The sequence below is a fragment of the Berghia stephanieae genome, chromosome 13, assembly GCF_034508935.2.
Source record: "Berghia stephanieae isolate SIO BIC M18660-M18661 chromosome 13, UCSD_Bste_1.3, whole genome shotgun sequence".
Classification (NCBI taxonomy): Eukaryota; Metazoa; Mollusca; class Gastropoda; order Nudibranchia; family Aeolidiidae; genus Berghia; species Berghia stephanieae.
In genome coordinates, this window is record NC_088372.1 from 8,120,513 (window position 1) to 8,143,389 (window position 22,877).

The window sequence follows — 22,877 nt, forward strand, 5'->3', positions numbered from 1 at the left end:
GCGTAAATCTTGGATCATTTATAGCCCGCTGTTTGAAATGACATGAGAATTAAATGTTATAAATAAAGAACACAAACACAATCATAAAAAATCAATATGGCAACAATCACAATATTGTTTTTATCAGCCCTATTATTTATTTTTTTTTTTTCATATACAGAATTCCTCTCTTGAATGAAAACTCTTTATCTAAATAACAGACCCTGGATTGAATACCTCCCCCCCCCAAAAAAAAAAAAAAAAACAACAACAAACAAAAAAAACAACAAAAAAAAAACAACAACAGTTGTATGTGACTAATGTGGCGATTCACCTCACTCCTCCTCCTTATACTACTACTACTACTACTACTACTACTACTACTACTACTACTACTACTACTACTACTACTACTACTACTACTACTACTACTACTACTACTACTACTACTACTACTACTACTACTACTACGACTACTACCATTTCTACTACTACTACTACCATTTCTACTACTACTACTACTACTACTACTACTACTACTACTACTACTACTACTACTACTACTACTACTACTACTACTACTACTACTACTACTACTACTACTACTACCACCACCACCATTTCTACTACCACAACTTCAACTACTACTATCACCACCACCACCATCACCACCAAGTTTACATTGACCACGAATCTCTACCTACTTCATAGTTTTCTCCACCTCCGAGTACCCAAATGTTTTCTAGCTCTCCCTTTTCAATCCCAGACACCATGTCTTCCACTGCTTCATCAAAGGTAGACACAACAGCTCTGCAACTTGGAGGAACGTCTTTCCTGTGTAATACAAAAAATAAGAACAAAATCAAAATAAACGTGAGCTTTTCTATAGATAGTGTGCGGTTGGCTAAGAATAAGAAGCTCACAACATTGCCATCTGGAAGTATAACGGACCAACACACAAAACTATGTGTAACCTTGAACGTTTATAGTCTGGTTATACAGTTTAGTGAGAATTATTCATAAACTCGGATGGCAAAAAGCAATAACAAAGACCTGAGTGATGTCAACTTCAAACTATCTATAGCGCAATGTCCATAACACTTGCCCAAATCAGTTTACAAGGTGGCCCCCGGCAACAGCAACATAAAACGTGTACAACATATGTATAATACCTATAAGGCATTGTTACAATTTTTTTTCCTGCTATTTGGCAGGTACACATTTTTACACCTGAGTGTGGTGAGGAAATACGAGTAACAAACTTTTTCCAAGGAATTTGCACCGCCCACAGCTGGACTCAAACGGGGACCTTCAGGGCATAAACCGAGTGTCATAGTCATACCACTTGACCACAAAGCCACACAATTTTAACTCTCTCGAGTTCACCCTCATTGAAAATTAAACAAATTTGTTCGATTTTCCATGCATATGAACTCGAAAGAGTTAAAAGACATAATAAAAGTTTTAAATATATATATATCGAGCTTTCACAATTGCGATGCATTTACTATTTTTCATTTTTAATATATGTCATTAAAAAAATAATATTTCAAGGCATTGAAAAATGGTTAAATCTATAACAATGTACAATATAACTTGGGATTACGAACATGGGGCTATTTTTACGTCACACATATCTGTTGATTTTCTCTTTTAATTAATTGACAGCGTTGCTAAATTTGTTCCATATGGAAGCAGCTTCTAACGGTGCTCACACTACTATGTCACGGTGATCGACACAATCCCAAATTCCGTACCGCACTCGTGCACCGTCGCAAACCCACCTGAAAGCTTCGTCACAACACACCATTCAACTCAACACTCTGTGGTCCCTCGTGTGGATCTCCTACCTTGTCTTTGGTGGGAGAATTTGAGGCATATCAGGTGGGGGGGGGGGGGGGCAAGGAGTAATTCCGGTTGACCGTCACGAGACCACCCCGGATGTCGAGCCTATAGCGAGTCACTTGACCAGCACGCCCCGACATGTGACTAATGGAGATCCAACCCAGTGCCCGAATGGCCTCAGCCATCTCGGTCTCCACACTTCTATGTTCCACATGGCAAATGTCCTGAGACAGAACACATGACCCCAAGTCCATTGTCCAATAAAAATAATTTTAAATTGAGATTTTATATAGCGCAATATCCACTAAACTTGCTCAAAGCGCTTTACAAAGGGTCCCTGACCAACAGTAACACGTAACAAAAAGAATGAGACATGACGCTGTTCGGCGATAATACAATTTTTTTCCAACAGAGACAACACTGTTAACGGCCAGGTATCATTTTACACCCGAGTATGTTGTGAGTAAAGAGTCTTTTCCAAGGACTCAACTATATGCTGAGCAAGGCTCGAAGCCAGGACCTTAGGCGAGTGTTATACCACAAGACCACATAGCCAAACTTCAAAAAAAGACAGGTATAGTAGTGGGGAAAAAAATAAAAAGAATAAAAAAGACTTACATAGTCGTGCTTGAGATGACAGTACTTAATTTAGGCTGACTCCTCTCCTGTTCCGTACTTGTTTCATAGGTCAGACGCCCCAGTAATACTCCATTCTTTTTGGCTGGTATAAGTATAATATTACAAAATAAATAGAAATAATAACAATAAAAAAGCTATTTTTCACAACAAAAACTAATAGAGAGAAAAGTTTAAGCATAGCATGGCATTGTACATGTTTCATAGGTCAGATGCCCCAGCAATATTCCATTCTTTTTGGCTGGTATAATATTACAAAATAATTAGAAATAATAAGATTTAAAAAAGCTATTTTTCACAACAAACAAAAATGTTTTTGTTTTTTGTTTTTAACATTAAGGTCATATCAGCGCCAGTAAAAAGGAAGAAAATGGGAAAGTAAAAAGTTCTAGACTTACAATTAAAGCACAAAAGAAAAGATAAGACAAAGGGGAATTGGTTCAAATAGGGAACAGATGTAGATTCCAAGGGCACACCGTCAAAGTACTCAGTTTGAGATCACCTAAAAGTCTCATCCAGACACAAGCACAGGTCCCATAAAGAGGAATGCACTCAAATGTTTACCAATCATATAATATAATATGCAAACTAAACATAATACAATGCATAACAGAAAGATGATTTACAAGGAAAAAATATCATCTCCCAAAACAATAACTATGCATTTGACTGTTTCCCTCCCAGCCAGGACTCCGGAAAGGGTCAGGACAAGACTAAGTAATCTCATTCCAAGACAAAGACAGAAAGCATGTTGGAAAACAGATATAAGGGGATAGAAAACACAGTATGTACCTCCCTGCCCGCTATGGGAGGTCAGGATTCCCACCCAGAACAAAACAAAAACTAATCGAGAGAAAAGTTTACGCTTAGCATGGCATTGTACATGTTTCATAGGTCAGATGCCCCAGCAATATTCCATTCTTTTTGGCTGGTATAATATTACAAAATAAGTAGAAATAATAACAATAAAACTATTTTTCACAACAAAAACTAATCGAGAGAAAAGTTTATGCATAGCATGGCATAATTTCCATCCAATCCGAACAGTTTTGTCTGGATTACAGAGCCATCCAGATAGTGGAATCAGTCCCTTACTTACTTACTATCCAGCGTCATTGACATTGGCTGCCCACACTCTGCAATGACAAAAGTCTGCCCATTCCTTTCGGTTGTTAACGGTATTGTAAATGTATAATTCTCTTCCATTCATCTCTGTCCATTCTAGGATGTTTTTATAATATATATAACTAGGCCTACTTCTTGCTCTTCTTCGTTTGCCCTCCATTATTCCCTGTGCCACAACGTTCATTAGCTTGCATGAGTTTCAGCGTACATCACCGAAAAAACAGAGTTTTCTCCTTTTGATTACATTTAATAGTTCTGGTATGACTTCCAGTTCTTCCAATATGCTGTTATTCGTTCCTTTTAAAAAAAGGGCTTTTATATAGCGCAATTTCCATTTAACATGCTCAAAGCGCTTTACAAGGGGTCCCTGGCCAAAAGCAACATTTAACATTTAAGACGGGACACGACGCTTGTTCGGCGATATTACAATTTTTTTCAGACAGATACAAAGCTGTTAACGGCCAGGTACTCATTTTACACCTGAGTAAGGTGAGAATGTGTGTAAAGAGCCTTCTCCAGGGACTCAACTATGCGCCGAGCGAGGCTCGAATCCAGGACCATCCGATCCGAAAGCGAGGGTCATACCACTAGACCACATGGCCGTTCTTCTTTCCCTCCAAGCAGCTTATCCACCTTAGTCAGTCCCTAAAGTGTGGCCATGTGGTCTTGTGGTATGACACTCGCTTTCGGATCGGAAGATCCTGGGTTCGATCCTCGCTCGGCGCATAGTTGAGTCCTTGGAGAATACTCTTTACTCACATTCTCTCTCCGTACTCAGGTGTAAAATGAGTACCTGGCTTTAACAGCGTTGTCTCTGTCCAAAAAGAATTGTAATATCGCCAACAGGCGTCATGTCCCGTCCTACATGTTAAATGTTGCTGTTGTTCAGGGACAATTGTAAAGCGCTTTGAGCATGTTTAGTGGATATTGCGCTATATAAAAGCTCAATAATAATGAAAACAATCAGTCCCCAGGCAACATGTCTGCATAAAGGAGACATCGGGATTGTGGAGATGCGACTGTACTTTTGTTGGCAAGGGAATGATTCTAGTTTTGTAAAAATATCAAGTCTTTGTATTTCCTGTCTTGGTATGCCGAATACTTTTGTTTTGTCACCCGTGTGGATATAAAATGAAGTATAGTATCATTTTTATTGATTTTGTTGTTCGCTGAAGAAGGGTTTGGAGACCAAAACAGTCTGTTCGCAAGTTTGTTATTTTTTGAAGCTGTTATAGTAGTAGATCAGATCTTTTGTGTCATTTTGATCCTCCTCAATCCCTAAGATCTAGAAATCAACTCCTTCTTCGTGTACCTAAAAAAAGCTCAAAAACATTTTCTGATAGGGCCTTTTCTCATGCCGCCCTAAATGTGTGGAATTCACTGCCATTAGATGTGAGAAGTAGAATATTTTTATCTGAAATGACATTCAAAAAGTACCTTAAAACACACCTGATGAATTCTTCTTTGTCTTAATAATGTTATGAATGGAACTGTGTTTATATAAATAGTCCATAATATCCTAGTAGTGTAATTGTTATATGTAGCATTTACGATTCCCCCTCCTGTCAATGTGCGCCTATAGCTGCGGCAATGCGGGATATATTATTATTATTATTATTATTATTATTATTATTATTATTATTATTATTATTATTATTATTATTATTATTATTATTATTATTTTTTTTTTTTTTTTATTGTTATTATTATTATTATTATTATTATTATTATTATTATTATTATTATTATTATTATTATTATTATTATTATTATTATTATCATTATTATTATTATTTTTATTATTATCATTATTATTATTATTATTATTATTATTATTATTATTATTATTATTATTTTTTATTATCATTATTATTATTATTATTATTATTATTATTATTATTATTATTATTATTATTATTATTATTATTATTATTATTATTATTATTATTATTATTTTTTATTATTATTATTTTTATTATTATTATTTTTATTATCATTTATTATTATTATTATTATTATTATTATTTTTATTTTTATTATCATTATTATTTTTATTATCATTATTATTATTATTTTTTTATTATTATTATTATTTATTATTATTATTATTATTATTATTATTATTATTATTATTATTATTATTATTATTTAGCCAGCCAATGCTATGCGTAGTTCTCACTAAATTGTATTAACCAGACCATAAATCATCAAGGTTACCCAAACATTTTGTGTGTTGGTACGCTATATCTGGCTGGTAGAATGTTGTGAGTAACAATGAGTAGTGCATAGCATCAATAGTCATTATTGTATTCAAAGAACAAATATGGTCACTTGGGAAACTTTTTTTTTTAATTTTATACACACACACACACACACACATACACACACACACACACACATACACACACACACACACACACACACACACACAATACATTTATATATAAACAAATTGTTGAGTTCTTAGGAACAGAATGATATAATGTATGAATTTAATAATGAATTTATTTGGCTGGCTAGATTAGTGATAACTGTATCAATAATTATTTAAGGTCCAAAATACATGAATTGGAAACAAACAAATGCTTCCTTAATATCAAAACTGATTCTTTTACTTTTAATTGATAATTTTAGTTTATTCTTTATAAGAGTTTATAGTTATATTTACCAGGATCATCTGTTGTAGTGACAATGTTCATGAAAAACTCGTAGTCTCTCCTGGTGATAGACATAGATATTAATATAAGTCATAATAATGCCGATTTTGATCACAATGATTGTGGTATAATAATAATAATAATAATAATAATAATAATAATAATAATAATAATAATAATAATAATAATAATAATAATAATAATAATAATAATAATGATGATGATGATGATGATTATTATAATAATAATAATAATAATAATAATAATAATAATAATAATAATAATAATAATAATAATAATAATAATGATGATGATTATAATAATAATAATAATAATAATAATAATAATAATAATAATAATAATAAATAATAATAATAATAATAATAATAATAATAATAATAATAATAATAATAATAGTAATCATCATCATCATCCTCTTCCTCATCATCATCATCATCATCATCCTCATCAGCATCATCATCATAATCATCATCATAATCATTATAATAATAATAATAATAATAATAATAATAATAATAATAATAATAATAATAATAATAATAATAATAATAATAATAATAATAATAATAATAATAATAATCCTCATCAACGTCTAAATTTCAAGAGATGGCTGGTCTCTATAGTTAACACCACTAATTTCTACCTTTTAAGTCATTTTCAGCAATTATCATATAGTTGACTTACAAAAAGTTGATTTAGTATAATACAAAAACAGAAATGATACATAAAAATCTCTTTGTAATTTAAATAATATTTCTTCTTCTTCTCCTTTCAGCTTATCAGGGTTGTCATAATAAATGCCACATCTCCATGCATCTCAGTTCAGCGAATCATCTGCCTCCAGGCCCAGTTCTTTCATAGTCCTTTACCTTACCCAACCATCTACTCTTTGGGCTTCCCTTTTTCCTAATTGTAAGTCCAATACTTTCCATCCCACGTACTCCCTCTCTCGTCACTTTACATGTCCGAACCATTTCAATCTATCTTCTCTTTTAATAATAACGATAATGATAGATCATGATTGTCCAGAATATGGACATTTCAATTTTCAAAACTTACTTGATATGAGGCCATGGAATTTTTCCCTGATAAGCAAATCCTTTGTTTTGATCACAGATAGCGACTGTCATTCCCATGCAAGTCCCCTGGAATGTTGCTTTAGGCAATGCTGCTGACAGTTGTCTGATGCTTCAATAATTATACCGTTAAATATCTGGGAGAAGAAAATCACATTTTAATGTTATGCCAAATAAATGTCACTCATTACCTCAGAACAGTTTTGTGTAAGGGTAAACAGGATTTGGATAATAGGGAAGAAAAGTGTGATGTCAAAAAACTGATTCCTATTTTATTGGAAGTGTAAAACTATTCTTCCAGAAGACTGGATACATACTTTGTGTAATTCATCTTCTGGTGTCAGAGTGATAACATCTTATTTTCTAGTCTAAATAAAAGCTGGTCGTCAATAAAGATCATCCATCCTCGAAATTTTACGTCCCGTAATCCTACGAATCTGCCTATGCATCCTGCTACTGAAATAGTTGTCAGCTTTATGTAACCTATTCATTATTAGTACTACAAATGAATGGATACATACACACTACCAAGGATTTAGGAACATGGGTGCCAGTTTTCCGGTTCATGCCGGAATTCCGGTTTCGTGATATCTCGAAGTCAAATACCTCCGGTTTCAGTGTTTGGAGTAAAATAACCTAATCGTGAGTATTTCACTATGTATTATAAGTTGGTTTTAAAATCAAATTAATTTCCTCATTGTGTCAATATCTTTGCTGTGTAATCATTTAATAACGGTTTAAAAACGTTGATTAAATAAGAGTAAAGTTTAGGCCGCGTTTTCAGTAGGAACATTTTCAGGTTTGGCAAAGTGTCAAGATTTTAGTTTCAGGTTTCAGCACTTCTTCCTGCTGGCACCCATGTTTAGGAACCAAAAGAATTGAGAAGTTTGATGTCATGACTTTTCCTCCTTATTGACTGAGTTTGAGTTCCAAATTGTGACCCATCATCTCCAAGCTGTATTATGTGAGGATGAACTAGGTATGGGGTGACACTGAATTTTTAGACACAAATATCAAATAGGAATAATTTCTATTATTCCTCCTCTACCTAACATTTCTTAGTAAATACGTAATTGTTGAATAATGCGTTGAAATCGTTGAGTTAAAAAATTTATTCAACAATTGCAGAACATTTGTGCATTTTTCAATGGTTTAAAATTAGACGTAAAAGGACAGCAGATTGGAAATTAAAAATAATATTTTGGTGCGCATGAATACAAATCCCAAAAATTCTTTTTGGGTCAAATTGTCACTCAAGCAGAAAGAGAAAAATACAAATTATGGCAAATTGAAGTACTACTGCCATACAATTGGTCATGAAATATAAAAGATTCTTACCTGGAAGGGTGGAATAAATGTATTCTTTCATTTATTTATGTATGTATTTATTAATAAACTCACTTCATTATCGTGCAATAATACATACTCGCAAGTTCGTAGTGTTATTCAGCATGATAAAAACAACTTGTTTAAATACAAAGAGATGAAAGAATTTTTTATTTTTCATGGTCAGGAATTAATACAATTTCTTATAAATCGTATAAATAGATATCTTGAATTACTTTGGAGTTTTAAAAAAATTTTTACTTTTGACTAACTGCTGAAGCATAAGACTGAAACCAGACCCAGAACAAATGAAGAAAGATTCTGCTCGGTCTTTTATCGGCCTGTAAGAGGCAGTGATAGTTGATCAGGATGGACTAAAAATAAAGTTATTACCAAAATGAAGTCTACAATTTCATTCGAAAGCTTCACGACATCAACCTAGATCAATTTCTCCTTTCTCTATTTTCTAAATTTTGTGTCATTAATATTTTTTTTCAGACAGAGACAATGCTGTCAACGGTCAGTTACTCATTTTACACCTGAGTAAAGTGAGAGAATGTGAGTAAAGAGCCATTTACAAGGACTCAACTATGCGCCGAACAAGGCTTGAACCTAGGACCTTCTTCAGGTCAGAAAGCGAGTGTCATACTCATACCACTAGATAGACCACATCTCTAGTCACAGTCACAGTTGTGAAGAATAAAAAAGTTGTCATTGGTAGACTAACTACATGTAAGTTTTTAAAATAAAAGTAGGTTTTTGGACACACAACCTTTTTTTCTGTTGGAGATACAAGCATTTGAGGTATTTAGGCTTAGGAATTTTCTTTACCTTTGCCTTTACGGTCACGTAAAGTCAATAAAGTCGAGAATTATAAGAACGAAGTGGCTAGCCGTACTTAAGGACGGGTAGACTGGCAGGCTAGACGTCATTAAGTACGGGGAACACAGGAGTCTCGCCGTACTTATTCTGGGGCCTTGACCCCTGGTCGTGTCAAAGGTCACATCCGGTAAGTCGACCGTGGTGGGCCGTGGCGCCAACCGCGAAGCCATGATTGTTTTCTCCCGATTTACGAGCATCATCAATTTCAATACGTAGTATTTCAATAATGGCCATCGCTATTGGTGACAATTTTTCATCTTATCAACAATTGCCAAAATGCAGTTAAGCAATTGGAGACTGAGACTGACACCATTTTTATTCGTCAGGATTCTGTAAAGGTAAGAACTTGTCTTTTCTTTTCTTTTTAAAAAAATTCTCAGTCAAGGCTATGACTAGGACAGTAAAAAGTATTCGAGCGGTGGCGATATTTATGATGAGATATAATATGAATGAATGAGAATGTAATTGTATTGTAATATCAACACGCCTTACTGACTGGCGCGTGAGTCATGTGTTCTGCATTCCAATGTGATCTTTATATGGATTAATCCTTCGTTGATTTTATTTCTAGAGTACTTGTGTAACTGTAACTGTAACAACTGGGCTGGTGAGCAGCAGCAGTGGTAGTGGAACTCAAATTGTGATCCACTCGCCCAGAAGTATAAATTGTTACTGCAAATTGCCGAGCACGTTGGTGGGGGGAGGCAGTAACTCTAAAATTGTGGGAGTTGGTAAACGTCCAGTTTTTGGCATTCCAGCACTAAGCTAATTAGTGGCTGTGGCCCGATTTTTAGAACTTTGGAGTTGGATTGAAATGCCTCATGATGATGATATTGATAATGACAATGACATTGTGTCACATAGTCTGTAGATCGGCTTTTTTCAAAAAACTGCCAAATTCCTGTCCTGTGACGATAATTGGCTCTTTGACATAGTTGATACATATATTGTTAGCAAATACTTGCTTACACACTCTCACTAAACATTACTAACTTGTATGAAACATAAAAAACAAAAATCGAGAGAGATTCAGGATAGATATGACGTATTGTATTGACTGGGGTAGAGGAAAATACCCTTTCCTTTTTTTTGCATTATGTATAGAAGTCGAATTCTTAACAAAATTGAGTGTCTTGTTGAATACAACTATGAATTCAGCTGATGCATATTGCCATCTTCTAACATCATCATAAAAGTTTGTAACAATCAGACTTTTAAAATTTTTATTATGTATTACTAAAGTTTGTCCCCAAGGTGGTTACTCATTCCTGTAACGCCAGTGAAAATTAACCAATTAAAATCCTCTAAACAATAGAAGTGCAACAAACAATGTTTTCTCGCCGTAGATGCCCCTTTTCCATCATGGCCGAAACTACAAACACATGTTTTTTTCATCCAGTGTGATTTCCAGATCAAAACCGCTTCAAGAATGGTGAGTAGTGTTCAACATTAGACCATGACCCTCATTCCTGTTACCAGGGCTTGTTATTTAAATTAGAAACTGAATCAAAAATAAAACGTATCAGTATATAGCTTTTTTAAGGCTCTAAATAATAGTCATACTTTAATGTTGGAGTAAAGCATATTTTAGGGATGGTATAAATCGAAGCGAGATAAACTCATCCCTGTTACACTCATTCCTGTTACACCTTGTTTTGTAACAGGAATGAGGGATGTAACAGGAATGAGGAAAACATAACAGGAATGAGTAACAGGAATGAGGAATGTGAACTTTCATGAAATGAAACACACGTTTTATTGTAACTAAGTCCTTTGGAGCATAAGGGCCCATAGAATCGGAGCTTATCCCTGTTTCTGTAGCATGAAACAGACATTTCACTTATGAATACGACCTTGGTCTATAGCAAATTACATTCCCCTGCAGCACTGGTACCATAATATACACCTGGGTGAAGCAAAGTGAAGCAACCAAAATTAATTTCCTTGATTAAGGAAACCACTCTATGGTTGTGGAGATTTTCGAACCTGTTACCTCCAAGTCGGGAGTCCCTTTCGGTAACCACTCGGCCACGGCGCCTCCACATGGTTACCATTAAAACAATTTTTATTGTATACATACTCATTTCTTCCATTGCTGAAAGACTATTTTTAGTGCAAAGTTACCTTGCCAATACCAAATGCCTGTCTAAACATAGTTTGTTGCCTGCTAGGCTCAGATACATTTTAGATGATTACTATGATTTTAACGTCCCGGAATCGCTTGTACAAATGTGACATTGTATCACATAATAGTCTTCTTTGTTTCTTGACTTTAATTCTTGTTACAGTTACACCTTGTTTTGTAACAGGAATGAGGGTGGCGAAATGGAACTTGATATTATTGTTCATTTTCAAGGGTCATAGCTTTGTTGTAACGATTGTTTTATTTTGTTTTCTTCATAAAGGCCAAAAAAGCCATGACGTCAGCCGAGAGCAACGACTTTACCGTCAAAGACGAGATGGAGTTCCTATTCGACGTGCTGTTTGTCTTAAAAAAGAACAAGACAAATACCAGAACGACAAATCGAGTGGAAAGAAGAAGTCCATAAAAGATATGACACCAAAAGAACAACGCAAACAGAGAAAGAATTGGATAAAAAATTATCACACACACACTACAAACCGGAAACAGCAAAATCTTGATCTGAGTTACACTCCATCCTCACACTCAAAATCTCCACTCCAGTATGTCTCTCGTCAAAGATATCAAGCTACTAAAACAGGCTGTTCTCCTCTCTTTCTCATTCGAGAAAGAAATCCAAAAAGTACAAAAAGCGCTTGGACAGGTCATTAAAAAAACACAAACTTCCGTTGACACCCCGATCAAAAACGAGAAAACTTTTGAAAGATAGCAGAAAAAAAAACAAGAAAGGTGGCAAAAATTCAGAGAAAAGAACATTACAATATCATTTTGCACTCCTATAAGACATCAAACATTTGAGGAACAGAAGGCACATGTACAAATCCGTGAAACATTTGGCAGCTGGTATGACTCTCAAAAATATAAACTATTGGAAAATTTCGGAAACAATGTCAAATGCCTCCAAAATTCCCAATCTTGTCAAACAAATAGTACGAGATTTTTTTCCTGAAAGGTGACACTTCTAAATTAGCTCCAGGAAAGAGAAACACAATAACAAGAAATAAAGTCAAGAAATAAAGAAGACTATTATGTGATACAATGTCACATTTGTACAAGTGATACATCTCTTGAAACCCATATGTGTCATTTTCTTCATTCTACCGACTTAAGCCATTTTGGGTTGTTACTCCAAGAAAAAGGAGCAGAGAAACATGTGCATGTAAAAAATGTGAAAACATTAATATGGTTGCTTCAGCGCTTTGGAGAAAAGGAGTCATGAATGTTCAAAAATGTTGTTGGTCACATCAATTAAATTTCATTCATTTCTACAAAGTGATTTGAAGCAACAGGTTTTCAAAGGTAATGATGGAGTCATGCCTGAAGTTGCACCGGTTGACTTAAACAGTGAATCAAGTGATGAACATGACCAAGATGACATTGACATTAAGATGATGCCGACTGAAATCGATTACAATGGTTTTATCAAAAGATTGAATGAATACAAATCATTTGATGAAGTGGTTGATGAATGTGACAATCAAGCATTACGTGTTTGTGAAATAGTTGGGGCCAGTAGAAGTGTAATCAAAACTCGCCTTGGTATTGACAACAGGTTTACACATTTCATTCCAAATGATAAAACCTAGATCTCTGTGTGATGGAAAACGGTTATTTTCAGTCAAGCTGAGGGCCGATGGGGATTGCCTGCCTGCCTGTGGTGCAGTGTATGCATTTGGCAAAGACACACAAACAGACGAAATACGAATAAGATTGATACAAGAGCTGGCTTTACGCAAGGCCCATTATTTAATTTGTCAGATTCAAACCTTACTTCACTCAATGACAACATCCAGACAGTTGTTGATTTTTTGTCACAAACTTGGATCATTATATTCCCGATGTTCACATAAGTGATAAAGATACCCTGGAGGAAATGTTCAAATTGGACGTTATGTCATTAAGTAAACCAAAATCATACATGGGTGGCAGCTTCTTGCTCTTTCTAGTGTTTTCAAAATGCCTCCTTTGTCTGTTTATCCAAACAGTCCGAACTGCCACAAAAGAGTTATCTTGAGTCAATTGATTCAACCGAGTGTTACGTTAACAAACAATGTTGGTGCTCTTTTGTGGGTCTCTACTAACATAAGCCCCAAATCAATGTATTGGCGCCCTAACCATTTTGTTCCCCTTCTGAGTTTCAATCACTAAGCGTATTGAATTTATAATCTTTTCGAATAAATATGTTGTAATTACTCATTCCTGTAACAGAAAACTCATTCCTGTTACGTCCACTCATTCCTGTTACACAAACTCATTCCTGTTAAGAATGACTTTTTCATTTTTTTTCATGATAAATATGAATACTTGAAAGGAAATATTATTTGTGGTGGTTTAACACTTATATACCTAGACTATGGTGAACAATTTTTATTTTTGTTATTTTCCTATAATTTTTTGGAGATTATGATTGCTCAAATAATATCTTTTGTTTTAAAAAACTGATTTCATAATGCCTTTTGTAAAACAATAAATGTCATTTTATTGTCAGAATTAGTATCAATGCTCTGTGTTTATTGTTTTTCAATGTTTTATTTCAATAATTGTCCAAAAATGTGTTAACTTATGTAATGTGACATAATTTTATAAGCGTAACAGGAATGAGTCACATGTATATTGTAATTCACAAATACTTGAATAAGTGACCACTGGAAACTCATTAAGCCCTGTTATTACAATTTTATGTCGCATATATATCACAGAAAGCATACACAAAATAATGAGTATGTTGGAAATACTTGACTTTTTAAAAATTTGAAGACTCGAATTTGGCGTTTTTTTGAAAACGGCCGATATACAGTATTGTCAAATAATGAAAAACAATAGATTATCATTATTAATATTACTTTTTTTTCAATTTATTTATTATTATTATCATTATTATTATTATTATTATTATTATTATTATTATTATTATTATTATTATTATTATTATTATTATTATTATTATTATTATTATTATTATTATTATTATTATTATTATTTATAATTATTAACTTAAGCAATGGCATTGGTATGTGCCATTTTCACTGCAGTGAATTTAATTAATTTTTTTTTTCGACAGCCAACAGGAAATAATTCAATTGACCGTACTGGTGTCCTGACAATCAAGAAAGATAGCTGGCTCAAGATGTCTTGTGGCAATCTTATCAATCAGCAAACCATCATCTGTGCCAGCAGAGCAGAGTATCTGCAAGCACTTTTTGAAACTGGTTAGTATTGTTTTCAAATCTTCATAGCGTCCTTACATTTTTATTGGTGATCAATGAAGTACACTCGAGCACGGAAATTTCGAACAAGTTGGGACCACGCCTATTTGTTCGAGATTTTCGTGTTTTCGAGTTTTCCAAATTTGAGGATTTTAGGGAGGTAAATGAAAATGTGGGTGGTCTTGATAAAATGCATATGATTATAATTCTCCGTTATTATGAACTCTGTCGAGAGTTGATAGTGAGACTATTCAATTTCCTTTTCTCGGCCAGTTCAACACAATTCGCGAAAAAAAAAATTCAATGGACCACAAGGGAATGTCCAGTTTGTTTGAGATTTTCGTTTTGCCAATACTAATGTAATAGAGGGTTTAAAACTGGGCATTGAACCAAGTTTGAGATTTGCATGCTCGGGTGTAAATGCTCATTTTTCTTAATGAAATTGACAAAGGATTATTTGAATTGAGTTACTACTGCATTTATGAACTTAATAGAGTTTGTTGCCAAGAGTTTTGGCCTGTGGATGTAAAACCAATGAAATTTCAACTGTGTTGGTGAGAACGATGACCAGTTAAAAAAAATTGGTATGTGAATGATAAATTCATTTTATGACAATGATTTTAATTTTATAGCCATGTCTAAAATTGCTAATGAAAAGTCTCTTTTATTTCCATTTTTCAAACCAGAACAAGATCAGCCCTCTTTGTGGAACTACAGAAACAACAGTCGCAAACAAGGGGTGTTGACTTTTTTCCTGGAGGCGAAAGAAAATTTTTCTCCTAATAGTTTGCGAAAGAAAATTATTGCTTTTTATTCTGAGCTAGATCTATTATCACCATTCAGCTGTTTTCTTGTCTAAAATAGATTTGATTTCGCAGTTCAAGTTGATTACATACTTATCTCACAAGCAGTAGCCTATTTTAAAAATTGAAAAATGAGGGTAGTGCGTCATATCATATTTTGTGAAATCATATTTCGAGAATTTTTAATATATCAAGGAATCAACTGATAAGTAATCTGGTAAATAATGAGTTTTTCTGATTACAAGGATGAATTCGTAAGGTATAAATAAACTCTGACCATAAAATGAAAGAGTACGGAAATATTTTAATTTTTCAGCATTTATTTCTCTAGGGAATGGGTTAGCGAATCATTTATACATTTTTTAGACAGATCAATCTACTCAATTTTCGTCATTTCTTGTCCTATGACGCTCATTATTTTGAAAATTTTATGGATCAGCTTATGTCGAATTAGTGCTTTCTCAAGTTTCCGTTTTATGTCATTTTCTGATTTTCTAACAATCATACATGTCATTTTCCTTTGGATTGTTTTCAAATATATTCAGAATCTTTTTTGTGTGTTTTGCATCATGACGGAAGTATTTTGGGGGAAATTTAAATATGTAAGATTTTTTAATTTTAAAAATTGATTTTTTTTCCTGCCGATAAGCGCCACAATTTCAGTCAAATTAAAAAACATATTCTAAAGAATTTCTTTTCAAGACCAGTGGTAAACTCTTCCATCATTATCTAGTTATTTATGTAATATACATTGTGTGTAAATTTGAAAGAAATTTATACGCTGGTTTTTGGTTCATCTATGTGAGAAATTTTAGTTTTAGGGTTTTACATCTAATTTTAGCCTATAGGGTGCCCCTTTAAAATGTAAAAAAATATATTAAAGATGTATTTTTTTTTTTTTTGGGGGGGGGGGGGGGGGGGGATTTTTTTGTGTGTTTAACATCAATCACATTATTAGTTTATGAGATTAAATATAAATCATAATTGACCACCAAATTATTTTTTTTTTTTAAATGGATGTCAACAAAAAACAAATTCTAAGTGGTATTGGTTAGCGAATCAATTATATTTTTCTTTTCAGAATTTGATCAATTTACAAAATTCTACTATTTACTTGTTCCATATATATTGATTATACTTTGGAATTTTGATGGACGTTGTCTGCAAAATTAGCTTGTTTATCAAATTAAAGAAAGATTTTGTTTTTTTCTCAAAATTCCATTTTGCATCATTTTCTGATTTTCTAACATTCTTCATTCATATCTGGATTATTTTCCATCAGATTGTCTTCAAATTTGTCAGAATCTTTCGTATGATGGGTTTTGCATCATGATGGATTTGGCTTTGGGCTAAATTAAAATTTAGTAGTTTGAATTTTTAAATTGGATTTTTTTCCTGTCGTTTCATGAGTGCCATATTTTCAATCGTAATCGAAAAACAATTCTTTAAATAAATTTTTCAAGACTTGCTAAACCTATCCATCATGATGTTGCTCTTGCTGTAGGAAACATTGTGTGTAAATTTGGAAGGTATCCGTTGGTTTTTGGTGCATCACTGTAGGAATTTATTTTTTGGCGGTAGGGGGGGGGGGGGGGGGGGGGGTGGTGTTTGGGCTCATTTTAGCCTATATTGTCTGTGGCATTGAAGACATTTAAATATATTGAGTTTTTTATATAGCGCAATATCCACTAAATGTGCTTAAAGCGCTTTACAAGGGGTCCCTGGTCAACAGCAACATTTAACATGTTGGACAGAACATGACGCCTGTTAGGCGATATTACAATTCTTTGGACAGAGACAACACTGTTAACGGCCAGGTACTCATTTTACACCAGGGTACGGTGAGAGAATGAGTAAAGAGCCTTTTACAAGAAATCACTCGAACCCAGGACCTTCCGATATGAAAGCAAGTGTCATACCATAAGACCACATTGCTGCACATTTAAATTTTTTTTGGTGTGTGTTCTTCATCAAATTAGACCTCCTACCACCTAAAAACAACAGAGGAATACCAATATTGGCATTGCAATAAACAAAACGGATTTTTGACTATAGGTCCCCCTATGGGAGCATCACCCTTGAATCATATACCTATGATGTTCGCATGGGTGTACGATCCGATAGTGATGTCGTTTCTTCTTCTCTTTACTAGCCTATCCTGCTTCTTTGGTTTGTGATTGTATTTTTGACAGGGGATATTTTTTTTCTGTAAATCTTCTGCCTGTTTGTTCTTGGTTATTTATAATTTAGCTTATGATATCTTTAGGTTATGATTTTGATTTACATTTGTACTATTTTTGTTAGATTGCTTGTTTTTTTGTTTCAGCGGTCTCTCATATAACCTCAATTGTGTTGGAAGAGACCTAAAGCAACAAACAAAAACAAAAAACTCTTTCTCTCTCTCTCTCTCTCTCTCTCTCTCTCTCTCTCTCTCTCTCTCTCTCTCTCTCTCTCTCTCTCTCTCTCTCTCTCTCTCTCTCTCTCTCTCTCTCTCTCTCTCTCTCTATTTTATTTTTTTATTTTTCCTCAGTCATTTAATTAGAATTAGAAGGGATAGAATTATAATGGTTAATCTGAGTTCTTCAAAAAAAAAAGTGTAATGTTTATACTAGTATGACAATGACAGTATGATTACAACTATTTTTTTGGTTAATTTTCTTTTATTTTCATTGATCATTTGCAAATTGTATTGTTAAAGTGGATATAAAAATAAACCTGAAATATTAAATTTCAAAAATTATCAAAATGTTTTTGTTTCCTGGAGGGTGGGATTATATGATTGGTAAAACTTACCTTTCAATCGTGCATTTTGTGATACGATGGGCGGTGTTAAATGCCTCTTCTCTATTTTGGGGGTTTTGGTATTGGGGTCATTAGCCAATTTCTTAACATAATATAACGACTGTCTCCAAGGATCACACCATCCAAAGCCCTGCGATGTGGATCCTCAAATGCAAAGAATAGCCCAGATTTCCTAAAAAAATTTGGATCATGCACTGAACCAGGCCACTTAGGAACCAAGTTTGTAACTTATAAAATTGCATCAGAGACGACCTAAAAATGGGAGAAGGAAAATTTTGCATATAATAAAACCTGCAATAAAATCTAAATCAGGAAGTGTATTCAACTTACGTACAGTACAGCTCGCGCACAATGGCCTCTTATAAAATACATAATAAAATTCCTTTTATTCATCCCATAGGAGAAATGTGTCTCAGGGTCTGTTCCAAGGGAAGAATGGAATAACCCAGGCGTCAGGGAATGGAGATGGGATGAGGGTGGGGGAGTAATAGTCATTGGGTGACCTTTTAACAACCATGTACTTTGTGTAACATACCATGACGACTCAACAAAAGGCTAGTGGGTGGGAGGCAAGTGACTGACTGATCAATATGTTGATAGTCCTATGCCTAATAAAGCGAGTGATGTGTGACAACTGACTGATTGAGTAACTGTGCCTGATGAAAACTGATTGGGTAATGAGCTTTTATGTGAAGCCTGATGATGTCTTTTCTTATCACTGGGATGGTGCTTTACTATTACAAGTTTTGAAGAGCATTTAGTAGTGGTAGTGACTGCCAGTAGTGGGGTTAGAATGGATGGCGGCAGAGGAGAGGGGAACAGAGGAATAAACCATTGTATTGTTCCAACTTGCCCCTTTTTCTGATGTAATGTAAGTGGTAGAAAGGGGGGGGGGGGGGGGGGAGATAGTGATAGTCGGAGGGGTTGTGATTCTGTAGCTAAGTCTGTCAGATCTCATGAAAGTACTTTGTGATAGACTACCTTCCTATTCAAAGGGTAGCAAGCAATTCATGCCATAGAAACCGGGATAAACCCTGGCTCCTTGGGCTTCATGCCTCTGAAGGACTGCTATTCATTAAATTATTTTTTTTTTCATTTCAAATATTTAAAGATATTTAAACAGGTCTTTGATGCGAAGTTGGTCCCTCTAGCTCAATTATTAGGGTATTCGCTTTACATGCTAAGGGCAAAGTAGAGATTTTTATTTGACCCCACTGACCACCCAGGAATGATGGGGCGGGTAATCTGTATTTGTTAGATCTGGTGGAAAGTTCTTTACAATAAACCTGTGTCCTATCCAAGGGGTAGCAAGCAATTACTATTGTCTGTTTCACACTAAAGAAACGTAGATAAACTCCCGCTACACCAGCCTTGCAGCTCTGAAGGAGTGAAGGAAGAACTATTTGATGCGATTACTTTCAGCATGATGTCTTTGTGCAGATGTGGTCTAGTGGTATGACACTCGCTTTCGGATCGGAAGGTCCTGGGTTCGAGCCTCGCGCTCGGCACACAGATGAGTCCTTGGAAAAGGCTCTTTACTCACATTCTCTCACTGTACTCATGTGTAAAATGAGTACCTGGCTGTTAGCAGAGGTGCCTTTGTCCGAAAAATTGTAATATCGCCTAACAGGCGCTTGTCTCGTCCTACATGTTAAATGTTGCTGTTGACCAGTGTCCCCTTGTAAAGCGCTTTGAGCACATTTAGTGGATATTGCGCTATGTAAAGCTAAATTTTAATAATTTAAAAAAAAATGTCATTGTACTTGACGCTTGTGCCTCACCAGTATGGTCTTTGCTTCGTACCCAAAAGATACCTAGTTCGAATATACACCATGGCATGTAGCCATCAACAAGCCACCTCTCCCTAGCTCAATTTGCAGCGCTGTGCTGCCGGTGACACCGGAGTTATTCCAGTATTCCCATTGAATAAACCCTAAGACAAATTTCCGCATGAGGACTATTAAAGGGAAATTTATAATTATTATTTACTTTATTGGGAGAAGGTTCCTGTATCACATCATTCATTTAATGACGTAGCCAACTAGTAGCAAATCATGGCATGTGGCATTGAAATTAGAATGAATGGCGAAGTGATAAGAATAAGTAAGAGAGGTGTCAATTATGCGAAATGACAATGGAGTGTGTGAGTGCCTGTGTGTATGCATGTGTATCATATTGTACACAAACGTAACTGTCAATGCAACAGTAAATTTTCGGTGGTCGAAATAACAGGGCGCATTAAAATAAAACCTTGAATTAATCAAATCCTTTTTTACTTTGGCTAGGTGAAATTAGTTCAAGTAAGGAATGGAATGACAACTAAAAATAATAATGAAAAAATTTGGGATATTCGAATGAGTTCAAATTCAAGGAAACTGTACTCGAATGTATTACTTTCACTTTTTAAAGTCTATCCAGTGAAATATTTTATTTAAATTGACCGTCGACAACATCTTTGTAATGTGTATTTGAAGTGAAATTTTAAAAACACGACACAAGTTTTGAAACAACATATTACGATTTTTTAACAGCTTTGGTATAACCGCAAGAGGGATTTTTACTTGATTCATACTAAATTAAATTGAGCTTTATATAGCGCAATATCCATTAAATGTGCTCAAAGCGCTTTACAACAGTTCCCTGGTCAACAGCAACATTTAACATGTAGGACGGGACATGACGCCTGTCAGGCGATATTACAATTTTTCGGACAAAGACAACACTGTTAACGGCCAGGTACTCATTTTACACCTGAGTACGGTGAGAGAATGTGAGTAAAGAGTCTTTTCCAAGGACTCAACTATGCGCCGAGCACGAGGCTCGAACCCAGGACCTTCCGATCCGATATTTTTCTTTTCTTTTTTGTTTGTATTTCTTGTAATGTTTCGAATGGCTCTGATTTCTGCTTCGTATTGAAATAGTGTCATAGTTTGTATTTTACTCTCGCATCTATTATAATATTATAACGGTAAATCTCATCATTTAAGCTGGGATGAAATAAACTAATTTTCCTTAAGCCTTAAGGCAACGTGCACTTATTTGCAGGTCTGATAACCCAATACATCATGAGCTCATTGTTATAATGAAAATCTCAAAAAATTACACAAAATAATGTCCAGTGCAACAATGTTAAACGAGGCCCATATTGCATTCGGATGTCAGACCAGCATATATGCATATAAAGATAACATTCCCTTTTTTCATCCAATGGGGAAATTTGTCTGTCTTTAGGGTCTATTCCAAGGGAACACTGGAATAACCCAGACATCAACCGCAGTGCAGTGCCGCAAATGGAACTAGGACGAGATGGATTGTTCAAGGCCGCACAGTACAACGGGTGATCAAACTAATTACCTTTTGGATACAAAGCAAAGACCATACTGCTGAGCCACGCTGCCCCATCGCCTCGAGTGAAAAATCCTATTTTAAAGATTGATTCTCCTCAGCAATTTGTCAGTCCAACTGTACAATTTTTTTTTCTTCAATTCTAAACTGGTTTTGCTAATGAAAAATGTTCCCTTTCAAAAATATTACAATTACAGTGAAAATAATCTCCGACAAGAGCTCGAAAATTGGTTAAGGGAATGCAAAATTCAATAGTGCCAGAGAGCGGTGAAAAAATTTCCGTTCCATGTCATACCAGTAACAGTCATAGTGGTTTGTGTGTGATGATTAGAGAAATCTACCAACACTAACACTTAGTTTGACTAGTTCAGTTGAGAAGAAGAAGAGGAGGAGGAAGAAGTGGGAGAAGAAGATGAACATGATGATGTTGATGAAGAAGGACGAGGAGGTGTGAAGATGAAGGAGAAGAAGAAGAAGAAGTCTTGGCACCGATTTTGGGTTGGATGCATGAGAATATAAGAAAACTTCTCTTTAAAGATTAGTCTAGTATGAGATTAGAATTAAAATTAAAATGAATACAGATACTAACCTTTCCTCCAGAGAAGACGATCAAGGTCGTCTTTTACAAGATCACAAATTATAAAAATGTGTTCACGATGAAAACGGAAATGTTCGTATATTTCATCGTCGTTAAACGAATCGATGGGATTAAGTCTGACCCGAAACACCCTCTCCCGTTGAATTAGTGTTCTCTGACGAATTTGAAACAGCACAGCTGCCGCCATTTTCATGTGTTGACAGTGTCATAGTCATAGTCATACGAATCACCACGTCATGTGATCGAGAGTAACTTCACATTGCTTTGCTTGGCACAAAAATAAAGAAAATAAAAGGGGTAGGGGGTGTTTTAGCTAAACAACATAATTTTCATATTAAAAAATAAGCTAGGTCTAGTTGTGTGTTTGTTATTCTCTAAATATCTAAATCTAAACTTCGAACCAAGCGAAGCTGAAATCTCAGACTCAGACTCA

General features: G+C 34.6%; 1 protein-coding gene across 3 annotated transcripts in view; it reads right to left on the reverse strand.

Moving 5' to 3' along the window:
* The window catches only part of LOC144958691 (dihydrofolate reductase-like), a 47,201-nt gene that overhangs the window by 119 nt on the left and 24,205 nt on the right, over window positions 1-22,877 (reverse strand). The window contains exons 1-7 of one of the 3 annotated variants that reach the window (XM_078890834.1): window positions 22,436-22,866; window positions 18,493-18,753; window positions 7,323-7,476; window positions 6,254-6,303; window positions 2,443-2,545; window positions 684-813; window positions 1-28 (exon numbers count right to left, since the gene is read on the reverse strand). The exon at window positions 1-28 is cut by the window's left edge and continues 119 nt beyond it. In XM_078890834.1, coding sequence (XP_078746960.1) covers window positions 1-28; window positions 684-813; window positions 2,443-2,545; window positions 6,254-6,303; window positions 7,323-7,399 — 388 coding nt within the window. In that variant the 5' untranslated portion in view covers window positions 7,400-7,476; window positions 18,493-18,753; window positions 22,436-22,866. Of the gene's footprint in view, window positions 29-683; window positions 814-2,442; window positions 2,546-6,253; window positions 6,304-7,322; window positions 7,477-9,496; window positions 9,626-18,492; window positions 18,754-22,435; window positions 22,867-22,877 lie in introns of those variants that run through there. The other 2 variants (XM_078890835.1, XM_078890836.1) reach the window with 2 other exon arrangements.